At 42.6% G+C, this 21,429-nt stretch overlaps 1 protein-coding gene across 1 annotated transcript in view; it reads left to right on the forward strand.

Moving 5' to 3' along the window:
- Nucleotides 1-312: 312 nt before the first annotated feature.
- LOC136858807 (monocarboxylate transporter 4) overlaps nucleotides 313-21,429 on the forward strand; it is a 286,138-nt gene continuing 265,021 nt past the window's right edge. Inside the window, exon 1 of the mRNA XM_067138624.2 lies at nucleotides 313-742. Coding sequence (XP_066994725.2) covers nucleotides 517-742 — 226 coding nt within the window. The 5' untranslated portion in view covers nucleotides 313-516. The remainder of the gene's footprint in view (nucleotides 743-21,429) is intronic.

Below are 21,429 nucleotides of genomic sequence, written 5' to 3' on the forward strand. Positions count from 1 at the left end.
ACAATGATTACTAGGTTATGCAATAATAATAAGAAGAAGAATAACAATAAGAATATCGATTTGGTGGGACAAAGGAAAGTCAAAACTTTGCCCTAAAAATTATTTACAATTGAGACAAAGTTTCCCTACTGAGGCACTCGTAAAATGCAATGCACTGAGGCGGGTTACGAACCTGAGTCTTGATGACAGAAGGTGAACACAACTCAACAGACGTTCATTTTAATTTTAATAATCGCATTTCTAATAAAACGCGAGAATGTTCCCACCTAGAAAAATTGTTTTCAAAATATGCATTTCAAACACAGTGAGTTATGCAGATTTCACTTCTTTTAGTGCGTTTAGTATCGTTCAATGAAAAGAATGAAGTAGGTGATTCGTGATCTTTTAATTCTCATTCATCGAAATGGACTGTCAAATGTGAATCGTGAGTAAACGTCTCGGCGCAGTGAGTGTTGTGTATTCTGTGAGAGTGAATAGAAAAGTGTTGCAATAAGTGATATATGTTTATGCCGAACCATGTACTCACGAGGGAATGAGAGATGCTACAGTGTCGAAATGATGCCGGGGTCCCAGTCAGCGTCGCCGTCAATCTCACCGTCGCCGCCTCCCCCACCCCCTGCAGCTGTCGTACCCCCGCGATGGCACGAAATGAGGAGAGGACCAGGACTACATCGGTGCAACAGTGCGTACAGCACCCGCTCGGCCACGACCCTTCACAGCTACGTGGAGTCTGTTCACAGAGGTACCGTAAGATCTATACTTATATTCCAACATAGTGTGGGAGGAACTGCTTGTCACCTCGGTTTTTTAGATGGTAATACTAATTTCATCAGTAGGAGTGTGTAGTGCAACCCGTTCTTCCACAGTGTAAGAAGAGTAACATAAAATGAAGGAGTTCTATAGGCAGTAACCCTAATATCTATGCAAATCTCATAGCATAACCGTTGTACAGGGTAGGGTGTACTTAGGTAAGTTTACATTCTATCCTATCAGTATCTAAAAATCCGGACTCAAATTAATGTCAAATCTTCAATAGTATATTTATCCGACAAATATTTTAAAAGGCAACCTCTTGACAAAAAAGTTAAAAATTCTGAAATCACTGAATTCTATTCCAATAAACTTTTTACCAGGTATAGAGGATATGTGGAGCAATTAGTAGTCTAATTAATAAAGTTGTGTCTTGATCGTTTATTTTGGCTGAAATGTCAGCGTATTGTTGTCCAATTCAGAGGGCCCCAATTGCATTCCCGGCAGTGTCAGATATTTTAACTGCGTAGAGTTTTTTCTTCTGGCTCGAGGAGTGGGTATTTGTGTTACTGTTAGTACAAATACTCATCTACACACAACACCTCGCCCTACGAACCTCCACAAAAACACGCAATAGTGAATATATCTCTCCACATACGCTTGGTGTCGGGAAGGGCATCGGGTCTTAAAACTGGGACAAATCTACATACTTTCCCGACTTCAATAAATTATTATTATTATTATTATTATTATTATTATTATTATTATTATTATTATTATTATTATTATTATCAATCACATTTCACTGGGAAATATCCCGGTAGCAATAATTCTCACACTAGTAACATAATAAAATAAAGTTAAAACATAATCACACAACAAGAACAACAACAACTAGGAATTCCATGGAAATAAAATATTACAAGAAACACTATTTGTTTAACATTCTAAATTCAGTATCATCGTATAAAAATTCACACACAACTTAAGTACTTCCATTGCTTAACACTACGGCTTAGAGTACTATAGGTTGAGCTTACTACTAGCTTAACATTACAAGTGATAATAAAGTTAAAACATAATTTCCCAACAACAACAACTACTACAACAACAGGAGTACAACAAGCAATTTCATGGAAAGAAATTGTTACAAGAAATACAACTAGTTTAATATTCTAAATGTCGACGATGGGACAGGAAAGAGCTAAGCATGGGGAGGAAGAGGCCGTGGCCTTAATTAAGGAACAGCCCCAGCATTTACATGGTTTGAAAATGGGAAACCATAGAATATCATCTTCAGGGCTGCCGACAGTGGGGTTCGAATCCACTTTCTCCGATTGCAAGCTCATAGCTGCGCGCCCCTAACCGCACGGCCAACTCGCTCCGTAATAATTGGAATTATCTGAGACTGATAATGCACACCTGTTTCAATGAGAACGGACCCAAAGTGCGGACGTCCTTTGTGTAACTGATTTGGCCGAGAATGTAAAATATATAAAAATCTCACCCATTTTTAGTTAATCGGGTGAAACCACTACCACGCAAAAGTACAGCGTTTTCAACAACCTATAGGGATGTAAAAGTGCCGTAAGCTTCCATGAGTTGTGAACTAATCTTTTAATTTCCATCCCCCCGTCAGCAAATGAACAGGTATTCAGGAACGTTACACGTGGTTCTAGACAGCCTCTACCAATCTAATAGGAATTCAACAGTACTTACCGCGGAATTTCACCCACGTCGTGAACGCTTTGATTTGGGTAGACCTGGTATCGAGGTTACCTTTACTGTAAGAAGAGTAATGAAGATGGGTTAAAACAGACGGATACATACCATGTGCTTATCCAAAGCCATGAAATTTGAAAATTGGTATAAGGACTGGAACGGAGTCTACTAGCCTCGGGAGGTCAACTGAGTAAAGGGGGTTCCATTCCAATTTCAGCCATCATCGAAGTGGTTTTCCGTGGTTTCCCACTTTTTCTCCACGCAAATGCCGGGGTGGTATCTAACTTAAGGCCACGGCCGTTTCGTTTCCAATCATTTCCAAACCTCTCATCCCCCACAAGGGCCCTGTTCAGCATAGTAGGTGAGGCGTGATTAGCCGCCACCCACGGAGGCCCAGGTTCGATTCCAGGCTCTGCAACGAAATTTGAAAATAGGCACGAGGGCTTGGAACTGGGTCCACTCAGCCTTGCGAGGTTAAACTGAGTAGATTCGGGTTCCATTCCCACCTCAGCCACCGTCGAAGTTTTTTTCCGTGGTTTCCCACTCTCCAGGAAAATGCCGGGATGGTATATAACTTAAGGGTGTGGCCACTTCCTTCCCTCTTCTTTGCCTGTCCCTTCCAATCTACCCATGCCTTCACGAGGTCCCTGTTCAGCATAGAAGGTGAGGCTGTCTGGGCGAGGTACTGGTCCTCCTTCCTCCCCAATTTAATTCCTGATGAAATGTCTCGTGCTCCAGGATGTTGCCCTTCAGGTGGCAGAGGTGGGATCCCTCGCTGAGTCCGTAGGAAAACCAACCCTGGAAGTAAACGGATTTAATAATAATAATAATAATAATAATAATAATAATAATAATAATAATAATAATAATAATAATAATAATAATAAATATTAATTATTATATATTAATATATTAACTATAATTAATAAAATATTATTATTATTATTATTATTATTATTATTATTATTATTATTATTATTATTATTATTATTATTATTATTATTATCATTGTCCGCCTACGTAGTGTAGTGGTTCGTGTGATTAGCTGCCCCTCCCCGGAGGCCCGGGTTCCATTCCCGGCTCTGCCACGAAATTTGAAAAGTGGTACTAGGGCTGGAACGGGGTCCACTCAGCCTCGGGAGGTCAACTGAGTAGAGGTGGGTTCGATTCACACCTGAGCCATCCTCGAAGTGGTTTTCCGTGGTTTCCCACTTCTCCTCCAGGCAAATGCCAGGATGGTACCTAAATTAAGGCCACGGCCGCTTCCTTCTCTCTTCCTTCTCTATCCCTTCCAATCTTCCCATCCCCCACCAAGGCCCCTGTTCAGCATAGCAGGTTAAATCGCCTGGGGAGGTACTGTTCATCCTCCCCAGATGTATCCCCCGATTCGATGTCTCTCCAGGACACTGCTCTTGAGGCGCTAGAGGTGGGATCCCTCGCTGAGTCTGAGGGAAAAGCCAACACTGGAGGGTAAACCGATTAAGAAAGGTTATTATTATTATTCTTTCTTCGTTATGCCCGTTTACAGAGCGCATTGGAACTTGTTAGTTTGATGATGGTTTTCCTTTCTTCTTCTCCTCCCAAAATCTCTTCATGAACTCGCTATGCTGTTTCTTGCGTTTTTCCGTCCATTGTTTCCCTGTGGTTCTTTTAGCCTTTTCCGTGAACGTGTGCTTTGCAACCAGATTCCGAAAAGCCTTGCGATCCCTGATGACATCTTCTGTGATGTTCATTTCTTTTAAGTCCTGCTTTATTTCCTCAAACCAGCTTATTTTGACCTTCTTTGAATTAATTATACCAAGCAGCTTTTTGCATATCTAGTGTCGTCCATTCTACAGATGTGGCCAAAGAATTTCAATCGTCTCCTGCGTACGGTATTGGTGAATAATAATAATAATAAAATAATAATAACCAAGAAATAGGAACTTCCTTGGTTATTATTATTATTATTATTATTATTATTATTATTATTATATCCGAGAGCCTCCGTGGCTCAGGCGGCAGCGGGCCAACCTCTCACCACTGGGCTCCGTGGTTCAGATCCCGGTCAATCCATGTGAGATTTGTGCTGGACAAAGCTGAGGTGGAACAGGTTTTTCTCCGAGTACTCCATTTTCCCTGTCATATTTCATTCCAGAAACAGTCTCCAGTATCATTTCATTTCATCTGTCAGTCATTAATCATTGGCCCAGAGGAGTGCGACACGCTTCGGCAGCCGGTACAATTCCTATCCTCTCGCGCTAGATGCGGGCTTCATTCATTCCATCCCTGATCCGTTCGAATGACTGGAAACAGGCTGTGAGTTTTCATTTTCATATGCCTAATTTGACTTCAACGGACTGAGTGGTTCAGACGGTTGATGCGCTGGCCTTCTGACCCCTACTTATCATGTTCGAAACTGGGTCAGTCCGGTGGTATTTAAAGATGCTCGAATAGTCAGCCTCTTGTCAGTAGGTCTGCATTTACAGGCACATAAAATAAATCATGTAGGACAAAATTCCGGCACCTCGGCGACTCCGAAAAACATTTTAAAATGAAGTTAGTGGAACATAAAAACAATATTATTATTATATCCGACTTCAGTGAGCAAAGTTTATTGTGCACTCAAATTATTTCATCAACGGAACAGAATGACTTTGCAGAGCCCGCCAGTTCTATTGAGGCCGCAATGCTTTAGTGGTAGGAACACAGCTCCACAAATCTCCCTGTGACTCTGCGTCCAGCGCCATTAAGGGTCGCTGGGAAGCATATGTTAGCATTTCTGCGGATCACACAATTTAATAATGTTGCGAACATTGTAAACCAAGTTAGCACAGCCTGGAGCTGTTGTCGTGTAAGCTAATAAACACGTCCGCAAGCTGTCACGTACCTCGACTGTGCTCCCTTCTCTACATCCAAGGATTCAAATACAACAGAATACTGACGCTCCTCCCCACCTTCTATATTATCCTGACGTTATAACAGAATATGAAATAAGAAAAGTCAGAAGTCTAAATATAAATTTAGTTTATAACGTTTTAATAATACCGTCCTCTTAAGAGGGGAGGTGGATATTTCGCAAGACCAAATTGAGTAATTATTTACGTATTGCTCAACGAGTGCAAACGCTGACAATGCTAGTGTTCGGTAAAATAGCAAGCAGGCCTTTGTTTCAAGTTTCTATTCCGATGAGGGATTTAAGTTTCATTGGTTAATTCATATGGCTCGGGGTCTGCGTGTTTGCACCGTCTTCAACATTAGAAGTCATCTCAGATAGGAACCCATCGTCACAGATGCGCAGACGCCTCTGGGACAGTTATTAGTATTATTTTATTATTATTTGTATTATTTCTCCGTTAGGGTCTTCTGGAGACCACGAGACAATTTCAGTGGTTCATCCTTTGTTGTTTCTTCTTTATCCTCCAATACTTTTTCAATGTTCACTTTGCCTCCTTTTCCACATCTCAGACCATTTTGAGCCTGTTTTCTTTCCCTCGTGAAAATCCTTCCATTTTTAACACTTTCTTTCTAAAAATCTCTTCTCTCTATTGCTTCTTATTCCCTTATGCTGTTTCTTTCCAAATCTTTCTAGACTGCACGACTCCTGGTTGTTCTTGACTTCTTGTTCCAAAGATATTTTAAGATCTGTGTTGTGATCCATTCTGTATAAATATCCAAAAAGTTATTATTATTATTATTATTATTATTATTATTATTATTATTATTATTATTATTATTATTATTATTATTATTATTATTATTATTTTATTGCTTTCACTTCCAAGGCTGGCTTTCCCCTCGGACTCAGCGAAGGATCCCACCTCTACCGCCTTAAGGGCAGTGTCCTGGAGAGTGAGATATTACTAGGGGTCGTGGATACAGGTGGAACGTAGGCCAGTACCTCTCCCAGGTGGCCTCGCCTGCTATGCTCAACAGGGTTCTTCTGGGGGGAATGGGAAGATTGGAAGGGGTAGACAAGGAAGAGGGAAGGAAGCGGCCGCGACCTTCAGTTAGGTAGCATCCCGGTATTTGCCTGGAGGAGAAGTGGGAAACCACGGAAACCCCTTCGAGGATGGCTGAAGTGGGAATAGAACCCCGCTCTAATCAGTTGACCTCCTGAGGCTGAGTGGACCCCGTTCCAGCCCTTGTACCACTTTTCAAATTTGGTGGCAGAGCCAGGAATCGAACTCGGGCCTCCGGGGTGGCAGGTAATCACACCAATCACTACACCACAGAGGCGGACTTTATAAGTTGTAATAATCTAATACCAGCAGAGAAGAAAACAAGATTTGACCAAAGAGTGGCAGATAAAGAAGATGAAGGAAGTGCCTGGGAATATAAGTGGAAGAAACTTTTAAGATCAACTGGCGCCTTGCGGTCATAACTTCCATTGCAATCGTCACATGAAGATCACTGGAAGCATTACCATTCAGACAACATAATAGGCTATAAAGGTTTCTATCCTTGAATCTTTTCTGTTTAACTTCTTCATCGGCAATCTTCTTTTTGCTCTCTACCTTCACTTCAGGTAACATTGAAACTTGTGCTACGTGCTTAAAAGGGGAATCTGTGAAAATGGACTCTACGTGAACAAAGAGCAGAAGTTCGCATGTAGCGTCTTCTATGTTAATTTCTTGGTCGGTTTCCAACTTTATATTCTCATCGCGACTTCGTGTACTTTCCACTGAATAGAGATGGTTTCAGGAACGGAGCCGATGGTATTGAATAGTCATTACAGCGTGTAATACGACATGATATGGGAAAATGTAGCAATGAGAGGGTTTCACTACAAAAGACGTCCGACTCGTTGGCTGAACGCTCAGCGTACTGCCCTTCGGTTCAGAGGGTCCCGAGTTCAATTCTCGGCCGAGTCGGAGATTTTAATCTTAATTGGTTTATTGCAATGGCAATGGCTGGGTGTATGTGTTGTCTTCATCATCATTTCATCCTCATCACGACGCGCAGGTCGCCTAGGGAGTCAAATAGAAAGACCTGCACCTGGCGAGCCGAACCCGTCCTGGGATATCCCGGCACTAAAAGCCATACGACTACAAAAGACGTGTCGCATTCTAGTTTTGAGAACTTGTACTTGCGAATCACATCTCACAAGAAACTCTGAAATCTCAATTTCTTGGACTAATAATCGCTTGGACAGACCTTTATCAAATTGGTGCCTGGTTACTTGAGGACCCGTCTTATCATTTGTCCTGTCTGTTATCTCTTCCAATACTTCATTTGTGTCTAGAGTGTACTATTTTACAGTTGTGAGAGCTGTACTATTGGAAAAAGGAAGGAAGGAACTGAAATTCGGTTTCAAAGAAAATGACGAGGAAATGCTCGACTTTAAAAAACACGAATCGAGGTGTTCTAAAGGACATCAATGAGCAACGAAGACTGATAAAGATATGGAAAGAAGGAAGATGGGTCATATCCTGAGACATAATGACTTCATAGTAAACGCCTTTGAAGGAAAACTACTAGGTAAAAAAGGAAGACTAAGGAAGTCTTTCTTTTTTTGCTATTGCCTTTACGTCGCACCGACACAGATAGGTCTTATGGCGACGAAGGGACAGGAAAGGCCTAGGAATGTCAAGGAAGCGGCCGTGGCCTTAATTAAGGTACAGCCCCAGCATTTGCCTGGTGTGAAAATGGGAAACCACGGAAAACCATCTTCAGGGCTGCCGACAGTGGGGTTCGATCCTATCATCTCCCGAATACTGGACACTGGCCGCACTTGCAGCTATCAAGCTCGGTGAAGTTATAATTCGAGGACGTGAGAAAATTGATGGAATGTAAAAGCTAGAAGAGAACATCAGGATTGAGAGGGAAATAGTTACAGCGACAAGGCTTAACCTTTAATGTGTGGTGATGATAAAGAATAATCGCTTTTTCTCCCTCCTGAAGTCCAAGACTTGATCACTCTAATGGATTATCATTGTTCTTTTTTTGGATTTTGGCCTACATTGGACAATTGACTTGCTGGTTGGTCCTTTTTTCTTCTCCCAAAACGTGTTCATCATTTCGCTGTGGTACCTCTTCCTTTCCTCTGATCACATGTTCTTGGACTATTCAATTTGCTTTTCCTGGAACCCCTTGAATTTATCAATTTTAGCTCGAAACATATCTCGAATAAAGATTTCTTTTGGATTGATGCCAACTTCCTTCATGTCTTTTCTTCTTTCTTCTACCCATTTAGTACTTGCTCTTAATAATAAAGTAAACTCGTGTCCTCATCCCGAGGTGGTGCAGCTTTTTTCAGGCACACCCCCCATTGGACGTGAGCTGCATGTACTATTTCAGCCACATACCAGCCCTCCTGCCATTCTTAAATTTCTAGCAGTACCAGGAACCGAACCCAGGCCCCCGAGAACGGCAACCAATAACATTGAACGTTACACTACGGACGCGGACACTTGCTCTTAATGTGATGAAGTAATTATTTTTTTTTTTTTTTTTGTTAGTCGATTTTCGTTCATTCTTGCGAGGTGCCCATAGAACCTCAGTATCCATTTACGTATGGTGTACGTGATCTCTGTCTCTATGGATTTCCTCCTGCTTGTGCCATCCTTTCTTTTTCAGGGTCCTAAGACCTTTCTCAAGATTTTTCTTTCTTCTCTAGCTCATTCATTTTCCCTTTCTTATTCGGTATCAGACACTCTGAACTGTAAAGTCTCTATTATTATTACTATTATTATTATTATTATTATTATTATTATTATTATTATTATTATTATTATCATCATCATCATCATCATCTGTTTACCCCCCAGGTTCGGTTTTTCCCTCGGACTTACCGAGGGATCCCACCTCTACCGCCTCAAGGGCAGTGTCCTAGAGCTTCAGACTCTTGGTCGGGGGATACAACTGGGGAGTATGACCAGTACCTCTCCCAGGCGGCCTCACCTGCTATGCTGAACAGGGGCCTTGTGGAGGGATGGGAAGATTGGAAGGGATAGGCAAGGAAGAGGGAAGGAAGCGGCCGTGGCCTTAAGTTAGGTACCATCCCGACATTCGCCTGGAGGAGAAGTGGGAAACCACGGAAAACCACTTCCAGGATGGCTGAGGTGGGAATCGAACCCACCTCTACTCAGTTGACCTCCCGAGGCTGAGTGGACCCCGTTCCAGCCCTCGAACCACTTTTTTCAAATTTCGAGGCAGAGCCTGGAATCGAACCCGGGCCTCCGGGGGTGGCAGCTAATCACGCTAACCACTACACCACAGAGGCGGACTATTACTATTATTATTATTATTATTATTATTATTATTATTATTATTATTATTATTATTATTATTATTATTATTATTGCGAATAAGCCCATTAAGACTATGCAGAGCACTAACAAGCGTGCGCTTTCCTTCCTCTGTGCCCATATTTCTTCCATTCTTTTATTGTGGGCTTCCTCACCGCATTCAGACCAGGTTGTTCCGGTCTTCTTCTTTGGTCCTTCCTCTACCGGGCGAGTTGGCCGTGCGGTTATGAGCACGCGGCTGTGAGCTTGCATCCGGGAAATAGCCCTGAAGATGGTTTTCCGTGGTTTCCCATTTTCAGACCAGGCAAGTGCTGGAGCTGTACCTTAATTAAGGCCACGGCCGCTTCCTTCCCATTCCTAGGCCTTTCCTGTCCCTTCGTCGCCATAAGACCTATGTGTCTCGGTGCGACGTAAAGCCAATAGCAACAACAACGGTCCTTCCTGTTGGCCAACTTGCCATTTGTGAATTTTGGACCTGAAGGTTAACCACTTCTGGAAAATTGCTGATGTAATTTCTGCTTGTTTCAGGTCAGTTTTGACTTTACCAATCCATTTAATTGTGTTTGTTTTGGCTTAACTCTCGTTTACATAGAATTCGACTTTTTTTTTAAGTCTGCCTGGGTGCATTATTTTAATGTGTCCATAGAATCTTAACCTGCGTTTTCTAACGACACTGTGAATATTTGTGTAATTTTTGATTTGCTGTCTGCATCTGACTTGGTACTGTCCGTCGGCGAGTTTTGGGCCTAGAATTTTTCTTACGATTTTGCATTCCTTTTTCTCAATATTTTCAATGTCTGCTTTCCTGTTCAAAATTAGCGTTTTGGATCCATAAAGTCATTCTGATTTAATGACTATTCTATCGATTGATCTGTCCTCGAAGAATGGCAATGGCATTATAAACATGACAGTTGTTTGAGAAAAGTAAATAGGAACTGCGGTCCCAACACACACAAACGATCGCCGTTGTACTCGATAGAGGTCACACGCAAAGAAAATGTTATTGAAGTTCATACGGAACGGTTAAATTAGTAAAAATCTTCATATTTTATGTTTTTATATTTTATGAATTCCTGAATTCTGCCCTTTAAAATGACGTATAATACATGATAGTTTAACCACTGGAAATTGTCATAAATTTAATTTAAACATGCACTAGCAATAAGAAAATTGCCAGCAATGCCAGCGAAAATTAGATGAATAACATTGCCATAACTGGTGCAAATATTTAAAAGCAAAATAATAAACAATTCCCTATGTCTTTTCCAAACACATACATCTTCCTTTTGCCTGTATGGGGAAAATGAAGCTCCTTTTTAGAGATCTGTCCAGTCCCCAGCTGTTAGAGAAGTGTCTTCATGGCTAAATTAAAAACCCCAATGAATCGGTAAACAATATTATATGATCTCGCATAAAAACATGAAGATTTGGAGTTCTGGGTGCAGTGTCATTTTAATAAATGTAACATTGCCAAATATCATGTATTACACGAGTCAGGACTAAAAGTAGCAAGGAATTGTGTCAATGCCATGAAGAAGCTGGGCCGAGAGAGACTACGACAAGCTGAAAGAATGGCTCAGGAAGTGCAAAAAAAAAAAATAGCTGGGGAGTCCAGAGACGAGGCTAAACGAAACATAGAACACTTGCACGAATCACAGAAAGATCCAGATTCTCCGTCGTATGGGACGGGGATGTACTGAGATATGAACACGTGTGAGAAAATACTTAATTGCAGTTTTCTCAGTTTCTTACTTTGTCAATATATATTCCTTTTCCTATGTGGCTATTTATCACAGATCTGTGTAATTTTCACCATCAAACTGTCTTATATTCATTCACATTTTAATGGAGGGATTTTTTTATTTAAGCAATTCTCTTCGAGATCTGGCTGTTTATTTTAAGAAAAGTAATTAAACTTTCTCACTTTAAAAATATTCTCTGATTCAACTGAAGCCCAATCAAATAACGGATGTGTTAATGTGTTAATATAGCTATGAAGAATATGTGGCAGAAATTTCATTATCATAACTTTATTAGATCCTGAGGAAAAGGAACATAAGATAAACGGTGCCGTATTCCCTTAAGATTTTAATTGGCTGATTATCGCGTGCAGAGTCACAGTGGCTTCCAGGATTGAGAGTCGCACACGTTATGTATCTTCTGTCGTCATTCCAGTCAGAGAACCAAGTTTTGTTGATGTGAAGCGTAAAACTGCCCTGTATCTCTTTGCATTACTATTCAAAGTAGAGACCGTTCTTCTCGAGTGTGATGATGGAGTAACTAAAAGAAGTCTCTATACGAAAGGACAACAGCACCAAAAAGAGCGCCTGTTACTAACTGTTTAGCTGTGGTGGATAATACCTAAATATCTTTTAATCCAAATTAAATGAATGCCAGTGCCTGAGAATCAAAATTTGCAGAATTTCATAATTGTATCTATGGCATCTCAATGTCCAGTGTGGAGTTCCAACAGAGAATTGAACCAACGACCTCAGCCGAGATCGAACTTGCGAACTTATCAACAGGACTGTGCGACTGCGCAACGCAGATCGGTTCGCATTGAATTCATATGTTTACTTTTTGTCCTCCTTACTTACATGTGTTCTGTCATAACCGACAGGAAGCAATTTCCGTTTTATGACCACGGCAATCAGCGTGGAATGAAATTCAAGAGCACCAGACAAAGGATAAACATCATAGAATGAACTAGAATACTCTTTCCTTTCTGAATATATTTATAAATGAAATATCATAACGTAATATCACACAAAACCAAGCAGAGTGTATTATTTCTATTGTGCGAGAATCGCCTCCAGTATCATATCAGAAAACATTCCCGCTGTATTCAACCACTGTCTACTTGCCTCTAACACCTCATGGTATCAAATGTAGAACATATGAAAACTATTCTAATAATTTACACAGATAGTTTTATCAATATTATACGGAAGAGGAAATTTTTGGACACATTTTTAGGATGGGTAAAATAGACTCACAAAAGGATTATTCATTGTAATAAAATCCATAAACAGGAGAATAAATTGGCTCAAGGAAACAAAAGAGAGCCCGTGTGAATTGAACATCGGGGAAGACATCATTAAAATTCTCAAAGTGGTGAAAAGTAGCAGCAGGACTGGTACAAAGTGGTCAGAAGAACGAAAGAGGCAACACGGTGAGTTAATGAAGAGAATTTAGAAGAATAGGAAGGCGAAAGTCATCAAGCCAATGAACAAGTTCCAACGCGCTCTATGAATGGGCATAACGAAAGAATAATAATAATAATAATAATAATAATAATAATAATAATAATAATAATAATAATAATAATAATAATAGTCATCATCGTCAACCGGCTAACAAGGAAAATATTGATGTACTCACGAACATTAAAGACGACAACGGCTTGGATAAACAAGCCCAAACTGACCTCAATAACGCCAACATCTCACCTAGAGATATCGAAGACCGCAATATTTTCAGACGTCTACACTTGGGAAGTTGCTTCAGAAGATAAGCCCAGCAGATCTAGGAGAAAATGGACTGACGAACATCAGTCTAATCATGATTAGGGTATTGAACGGGACATCGCGTACGTGAGATTGTAAATATTTCAAAATCTGTATTTGATTTGAGCGCCATTGAAGTTCAAAGTAGCTCCATTATTATTTTTTATCTTTGTTACTGGTTTTATGTCACACTAACTAGTTTTATGATTTTCGGAGACGCCGAGTTACCAGAATTTTATCCCGCAGGAGTTCCTTTCCTGTGGTGTAGTGGTTAGTGTGATTAGCGGCCACCTCCTCCCTCCCCCCGGAGGCTCGGGATGGAGTCTTGGCTCTGCCACGAAATTTGAAAAGTGATACGAGGGCTGGAACGGGGTCCACTCAGCCTCTGGAGGTCAACTGAGTATAGGTGGGTTCGATCCCCACCTCGACCATCCTGGAAGTGGTTTTCCGTGGTTTCCCATTTCTCCTCCACGCAAATAACGGGATGCTACCTAACTTAAGGCCACGGCCGCTTCCTTCCCTCTTCCTTGTCTATCCCTTCCAATTTTTCCATCGCCCACAAGGCCCCTGTTCAGCAACGCAGGTGAGGCCGCCTGGGCAGGGTACTTGTCCTTCTCCCCAGTTGTATATTCGGACGCAATGTCTGACGCTCCAGAACAGTACCTTTGAGGTGATAGAGGTGGGATCCCTCGCTGAGTCCGAGGGAAAACCAACCCTGGAGGGTAAACAGATTAAAAAAGAAAGAAAGAAAGAAAGAAAGAAAGAAAGAAAGAAAGAAAGAAAGAAAGAAAGGAGTTCCTTTCCTTCCTGTAAATCTACCAACACGGGGTTGATGTACTTGAGCACCTTCGAAAACCACTGAACTGAACAAGAATCAAACCTGACAACATGCGCACAGAAAACTAGCACCTTAACCGTCTGAGCTACTCAGCCCAGTGAAAATATCCTAAAAACATCGAATCTTCTAATGCAGTTAACAAAAATTAAATTTCCAGTGTGTGTATATGTGTGTGTGTGGGCGTGTGCTGTTTTCGTTTTTGTTAGTAGTTTAACGTCGGCGACACAAGGATGGGAAAGAAGCAGCCGTGGCCTTAACTGGAGTTCAGCCCCAGCATTTGCCTGATGTGAAAATGGGAAACCACGGAAATATTTTCATGGCTGCCGACGTTGAGATTCGAACCCGACCGGGCGAGTTGGCCATGCGGTTAGGGGCGCGCAGTTGTGAGCTTGCATCCGGGAGATAGTGGATTCGAATCCCACTGTCGGCAGCCCTGAATATGTTTTTCCGTGGCTTCTTATTTTCACACCTGGCAAATACAGGGGCTGTATCTTAATTAAGGCCTCGGTGGCTTTCTTCCCACTCCTAGCCCTTTCCTGTCCCATCGTCGCCATAAGACATATGTGTGTGACGTGCGACGACGTAAAGCCACTAGAATAAAAAGATTCGAACCCTATATCTCTCGAATGCAAGCTCACAGGTGCGTGACCCTAACCGCGTCGCCAACTCACTCGATGACTGTATGTGTGATTGTGTGGTTTGAGTTGTTAGGACTGAAGGCTGACTGGATCCTCAACATATGCTCCATCAGCTGTATAGATAGTTCAATAGCCAATCAAGAGGCGTACTAGAGAAGTGAGGAGTGAGATGCTAGCCAGATGTACAGTCTTGTGCATATTAATGTGAACAGAGATACATTTTTTAAAATTTATTTTATAAATCATCACACAAGTTGCTTTACGTAACACCGACGCAGATAGGTCTTATGACGACGATGGAATAGGTAAGGCCTAGGAGTGGAAAGGAAGCGGCTATGGCCTTAATTGAGGTACAGCCCGAGCGTTTACCTGGTCTGAAAATTGGAAACCACGGAAAATCGTCTTCAGTGATGCCGACAGTGGGGCTCGAGCCCACTATCTCCCGAATTAAGTTCACAGCTGCGCTACCGTTACCGCACGGCCAACTCGTCCGGTTTAAAAATCATCAATGTTAATTCTTTTTAAACAATATTTCAGTATTTAAGATGTCCCCCCTTGGCTTTAATTAACATTTCCATTCGCTTGGACATAGAGTCAAAGAGTTTCTTACATATTTCCCTTTGTTTTTGGTCATGAAATCACACGTTCACTACAGCACAAAACATATTTTCCTTCGTAGTGCAGTCCGTTTTCCTCACCTCTTTCTTGACAGTTGCTCAAAGATTTTCTATAGGGTTAATATCCAGTGAATGCTCAGGCCAGTCCAAATAATGGAAACCATTTTTGATCGTAAAGTCTATGACTATTTTCGATACATGGTTAGGGGCGAGGTCTTCGAAGTTCAGTTCCTCAGGCAATCTCTTCGTTCTGGGGCAGCTTTTCTCCCTAGAATTGGGATGTACTTGTCGCTGTTCGTCATTCCACCGACAGGAACCAAACATTCAGATAAAACAGCCCCAAAACATCTTCTTTACTGTCTGATGTCCTTCGGTGAGGCTTTCTCATTAACTGTGAGATGTTATAACATTGCACTGCAAAATGATGAAAGCCTTCTCCACTTTTCTTGTGTTCATTTCTGAAATTTTCTTGCCCATTCCAATCTCTTTTTCTTTATGGGATACATTAATAGCTGTTTTTTGATAGGTCTTCGAGATTTCCTTCCAGCTTCTAAAAGCTCCCTACGCACTGTTGAGGCATCAATTTTTACTCCTGCGTGCTCCAAATCCTTTCTAAATCGATACGATTCTTTTCAGGATGAATCTTGCTAGTTCTGAGGAGATAGGTAACATCGCCCTTTCCTTTGAGGTGAAAGGTACCTAGCCTCATTTTTCCTCCCAATTATATTACGAACAGCACCCAAACTTACATTACATTCAGCTTACATTTGTCTCTGAGCCATACCACTAAATTCGTGGAGGGTTATAATCTTACTTCTCTTCTCCGGTGTTGTATCCCTTATGACTGACACTTACTGAATGTAGTTTCTAACAGCTACATATTCATGTCAAATATGAAGCTTCAAACGCAAACACTAACTACAATTACCTCCCTCCAAAATGGGCACCCATAGTGTTGTTAAGAATTGGCTGGAAACAGTTTTAACCCCTTTACCCAGTTCTTCACATCAATATTATGTACAAGACTGTATTACCCTGCCAAGCCCACTGAAAACGGGCCCTGCGACCAACATTGTCACACCATTGGTCAAACGACTGGCTGCATAAGGAATGGCGTTACGAGGGTCATTTGCGGTATGTCAAAGCCAAGGATGAGAATAAGAAATGAAAGTAACAAACTGTATCTAGCCCATACCAGGAGACTCCTAGAATAGGATTTTATTTCGCTGTTTATTATGATTTAAGGGAAAGATCGTCTCGTTATTTTTCCGCAAAGGCAAGCGATTTGTAATTTAATATTTTCATTAACTCACACGTGGATAAGAAAAATTTCCAATACATTTACACTGACTGACAGAGCAAATGCAACACCAAGAAGGAGTGGTTCGAAAGGGATGAAAGTTGGGGAAAAAACAGAGACGGCACGGATGAATAATTGATGTTTATTTCAAACCGATATGCAGGTTACACAATGCGCACGGCATCGAATCAGTAGGATGTAGGACCACCGCGAGCGGCGATGCACGCAGAAACACGTCGAGGTACAGAGTCAATAAGAGTGCGGATGGTGTCCTGAGGGATAGTTCTCAATTCTCTGTCAACCATTTGCCACAGTTGGTCGTCCGTACGAGGCTAGGGCAGAGTTTGCAAACGGCGTCCAATGAGATCCCACACGTGTTCGATTGGTGAGAGATCCGGAGAGTACGCTGGCCACGGAAGCATCTGTACACCTCGTAGAGCCTGTTGGGAGATACGAGCAGTGTGTGGGCGGGCATTATCCTGCTGAAACAGAGCATTGGGCAGCCCCTGAAGGTACGGGAGTGCCACCGGCCGCAGCACATGCTGCACGTAGCGGTGGGCATTTAACGTGCCTTGAATACGCACTAGAGGTGACGTGGAATCATACGCAATAGCGCCCCAAACCATGATGCCGCGTTGTCTAGCGGTAGGGCGCTCCACAGTTACTGCCGGATTTGATCTTTCTCCACGCCGACACCACACTCGTCTGCGGTGACCATCACTGACAGAACAGAAGCGTGACTCATCGGAGAACACGACGTTCCGCCATTCCCTCATCCAAGTCGCTCTAGCCCGGCACCATGCCAGGCGTGCACGTCTATGCTGTGGAGTCAATAGTAGTCTTCTGAGCGGACGCCGGGAGTGCAGGCCTCCTTCTATCAATCGACGGGAAATTGTTCTGGTCGATATTGGAACAGCCAGGGTGTCTTGCACATGCTGAAGAATGGCGGTTGACGTGGCGTGCGGGGCTGCCACCGCTTGGCGGCGGATGCGCCGATCCTCGCGTGCTGACGTCACTCGGGCTGCGCCTGGACCCCTCGCACGTGCCACATGTCCCTGCGCCAACCATCTTCGCCACAGGCGCTGCACCGTGGACACATCCCTATGGGTATCGGCTGCGATTTGACGAAGTGACCAACCTGCCCTTCTCAGCCCGATCATCATACCCCTCGTAAAGTCGTCTGTCTGCTGGAAATGCCTCCGTTGACGGCGGCCTGGCATTCTTAGCTATACACGTGTCCTGTGGCACACGACAACACGTTCTACAATGACTGTCGGCTGAGAAATCACGGTACGAAGTGGGCCATTCGCCAACGCCGTGTCCCATTTATCGTTCGCTAGGTGCGCAGCACAGCGGCGCGTTTCACATCATGAGCATACCTCAGTGACGTCAGTCTACCCTGCAATTGGCATAAAGTTCTGACCACTCCTTCTTGGTGTTGCGTTTGCTCTGTCAGTCAGTGTATATTCCACAAAAAATATGCACAAACAAAATTCTGCTCTTGTTTTCAGTCTGCCTGGCTGTTCCTAGTCACTATCTGATTCCTGATACTCATCACACATAAAATAGACATTATCTAACACTTTCTGGCACTTCACATGGTACCAGACATTACAGAATTGGCACTCGATCCACTCGGCTCTGTTCTTCTTCTTGGCGTCATCCGCATAGGAACCACCACACGCACCACAAGTCATCATCATTTTTCTGTGGTCTGATTTTAGGCCTAGACTGATTTATCGTTTTCATGGATTTGCCCACTCCTGACGTCGTTGGCTTGTTGTGGTTTGGCGAAATTACCTTCGTAGAAGGGACACTTCTTTCTTTACGCTCTGTTTGGCACGCGCGGAGTTTCAAAATGTCTTCTACAGTAGCCGTCAACTTTTCACATGTTTCCTGCCTCTGACCCTGCGTAACAAAGGAAGGAGCAAGAGCATCATCGGAAACAGCATCTTTGTTGTAAGGGAAAATCCCAGTCCTTGCGAAGCTGTTGCAGATAGTGGTGGATTGAAAGGCGCCTTGGTAAGCTGTAGCCAGAAGTCTGTTGAAATCATAGCGAACTGGTTTCCCTCCAGGATGATCAACCAAAAATCTAGCCAGCTCTTTCCTCCATGATTCCTTAAGAGGTTTATAAACCCCGACGTCCAGAGGCTGGAGAAGGTGAGTTGTGTGGGCCGGGAATGTCACAATGTGGACATCATTCTCAGCTGCCAAAGACATAGTTTTCGGGGTCATATGGCTTGCATGAGAATCCATGAATAATATTACGGGTCGGTAGGGAGGAATGCATTCCAGCAAATGCTGAAACCATTCTAGAAATAAGTCTGCATTTATCCAACCTTTCGGAGAGAGGCGGATTAGTGAAGGCATGGGTGACTCAGCCAATCTGTCATTCATCCTTACCCCTTTAAAAATAACCATCGGTGGGATGCTCATTCCAGAAGCACTTACACAACAAAGGACAGTTGTAGTAACTCCCCTTTCTCCGAAGCTTTGCTTATAAATATACTTTTTTCCCACTTTACTGACAACCTTGCCAGACTTCAGAACGTAAGAAAGCCCTGTTCAGTTCCACAGTCGTGCTGGCTTGTTCCCTAAATTCAATTCGTCCATTAATTGTTTCGTCTTTTCATAAAAATCATTTAACTGAGCTCTATTTGCCATAGAAGCACGGTCAAGAGATAGGGTTTCTGGTGTTCTGAGAGTTAGTTTATATCTCTGTCTTAATCTATCCCACCAAAACCAACCAGCCATCTGCTTATCTCTAGAGAAAGGATGATTGACCCCTTAACTTCAGCAACCCAATAACCCAACGCGTCTGACTTGGTTTACTGTAAGCCCGAAGCCTAACGACTGCATCGTTGTTATGTAGTTTACTATCTTCACTTCAAGTTCAGGTGGCATAACAAATGGCTTTCCAATTTTTGAAAGAGTTGCGCTTCCTGGATCGTCTAAAAATTGTTTGCAATAATCTTTAAGTGTACTCCACGGGATACCAAATCGTTTACTGGCCTTGTATACTATACATCCGTCTTCTTTCACCAACCACAACGCTTCTTTAAGCGTTCCAGATATGTAAGAGCGCGCCACTTTATCCCGCTTTGGCGCCATCTCAGCGTCCAACCTAAGAAAAACGAACCCATTGCTAAGCTCACACACCTTCAACGCGTGGTATTATGTGCATGAAAATTTTATATGTGAATGATCTGTATCTTACCTGTGACTGGTGTTAAAATGGAACTTATACGCTGGAATAGCTGTTTGTAAGAAACTAATATGTTCACTACTGATTTCACTGCCTGTGCACGACCTGCTCACATAACAACATAATAGGAATACATTCTTAAAATCTCTTTGAGCTGCCCAAAGATGGAGCGCGAGGGTTTGCCAGACTCCTGGATTCTTCTGCCATCTACTGGCAAAATTCCGTAACCTTTCGAACTGAAACAACGTAGCAATACAGGAAATACGATTTATCACGGAGTTACTTGATATCACGGAGTAACTTGACTCTACAAAATTGTCCCAAAGTTTCAGCTGGAAAGACTTGGGAGAAAGGAGATGAGCTGCTCGACTAAGTGATGTGTTCCGTGCTGTCAGTGGAGAGATGGCGTGGAATGACATTAGTAGACGAATAAGTTTGAGTGGTGTCTTAAAAAGTAGGAAAGATCACAATATGAATATAAAGCTGGAATTCAGGAGGGCAAATTGCGGCAAATATTCGTTTATATAAAGGGGAGTTAGGGATTGGAATAACTTACCAAGGGAGATGTTCAACAAATTTCCAATTTCGTTCCAAACATTTACGAAAAGACTAGGAAAACAACAGATAATGAATAAGCCACCTGGTCGACTGCCCTAAATGCACTAATTTTGATTTTCAAGACTTTTAGACCTTTTAAATCGTGAAATAAGCAATATTTTGCCCCAGCGTGACAGTAAGCTCACACCACACCTTTTCAAACCGCTGGTTATCGCACCACGGTGACATCACAGTAAGCCGTGTTTGAAACACAAAGGAGTGACAGCCACAAGATGAGGTATGTACGCAAGAAATGCCTGTCTTAAGTTTTCATGAAATTCTCAGAAATTATCAATAATTTAATTTCCCCAGTTGACAGTTTTTAGGCTTTTCCAGCCGTGAAATTGGCAGTCTTTTACCCCAGTGTAGCAGCGGACTTGAACTGTACCTTTTCAAACACTACTACACAAGATTTCACTCCCTCAAGGGGGCGGCGGGTCTCCTGGACGGTAACGCCGTCTCTCAGGCCTGCAGATTTTATTCCGAGAAGGTGAGAAGGTTGGCGACCGTGGCGTATAGTAGGGATTGTCCCGGCGTTGCCTTAGTGCACGAGAATGGAAAACTACGGAAAACCATTGACAGGACAGCTGACGGTGGGGATCAGCCTCTCTCCGTCTCCCAAATAGAGAGGCATAGAGCAATGGTAGAGCCGTGGCCATCCCTCCTCTGCTCGGTTGGTCGGACGGAATGCAGAGCTGTCGGACCACGAACCAGCCGTGGCCACTTGTACGCCGACACCTACTGTGTATCTGCCGACCATCTTTACAAGACGCTGGTTAGCACATTGTAGGAACACCACAGCAATCCTCATTTTAAACAGAATCTTTCTTCTCTTTTCCCTAAGGGGGCTCGTATACCGCTCATAGCCATCTCTGCATTGTTGCGATTCAAAACACTCTATCTAGGTTGTTTTTCGATGTAACTGCATGAAATTTTGTAAACCAACAAAGGAAACCTAATTACGTTTAATGTCCATAAACCTAATTCTTTGGTAGTATGATGAAAGTATTTATAAAGAAAGAATTAT

This window comes from Anabrus simplex, chromosome 1 (assembly GCF_040414725.1).
Source record: "Anabrus simplex isolate iqAnaSimp1 chromosome 1, ASM4041472v1, whole genome shotgun sequence".
In the NCBI taxonomy this organism is placed as follows: Eukaryota; Metazoa; Arthropoda; class Insecta; order Orthoptera; family Tettigoniidae; genus Anabrus; species Anabrus simplex.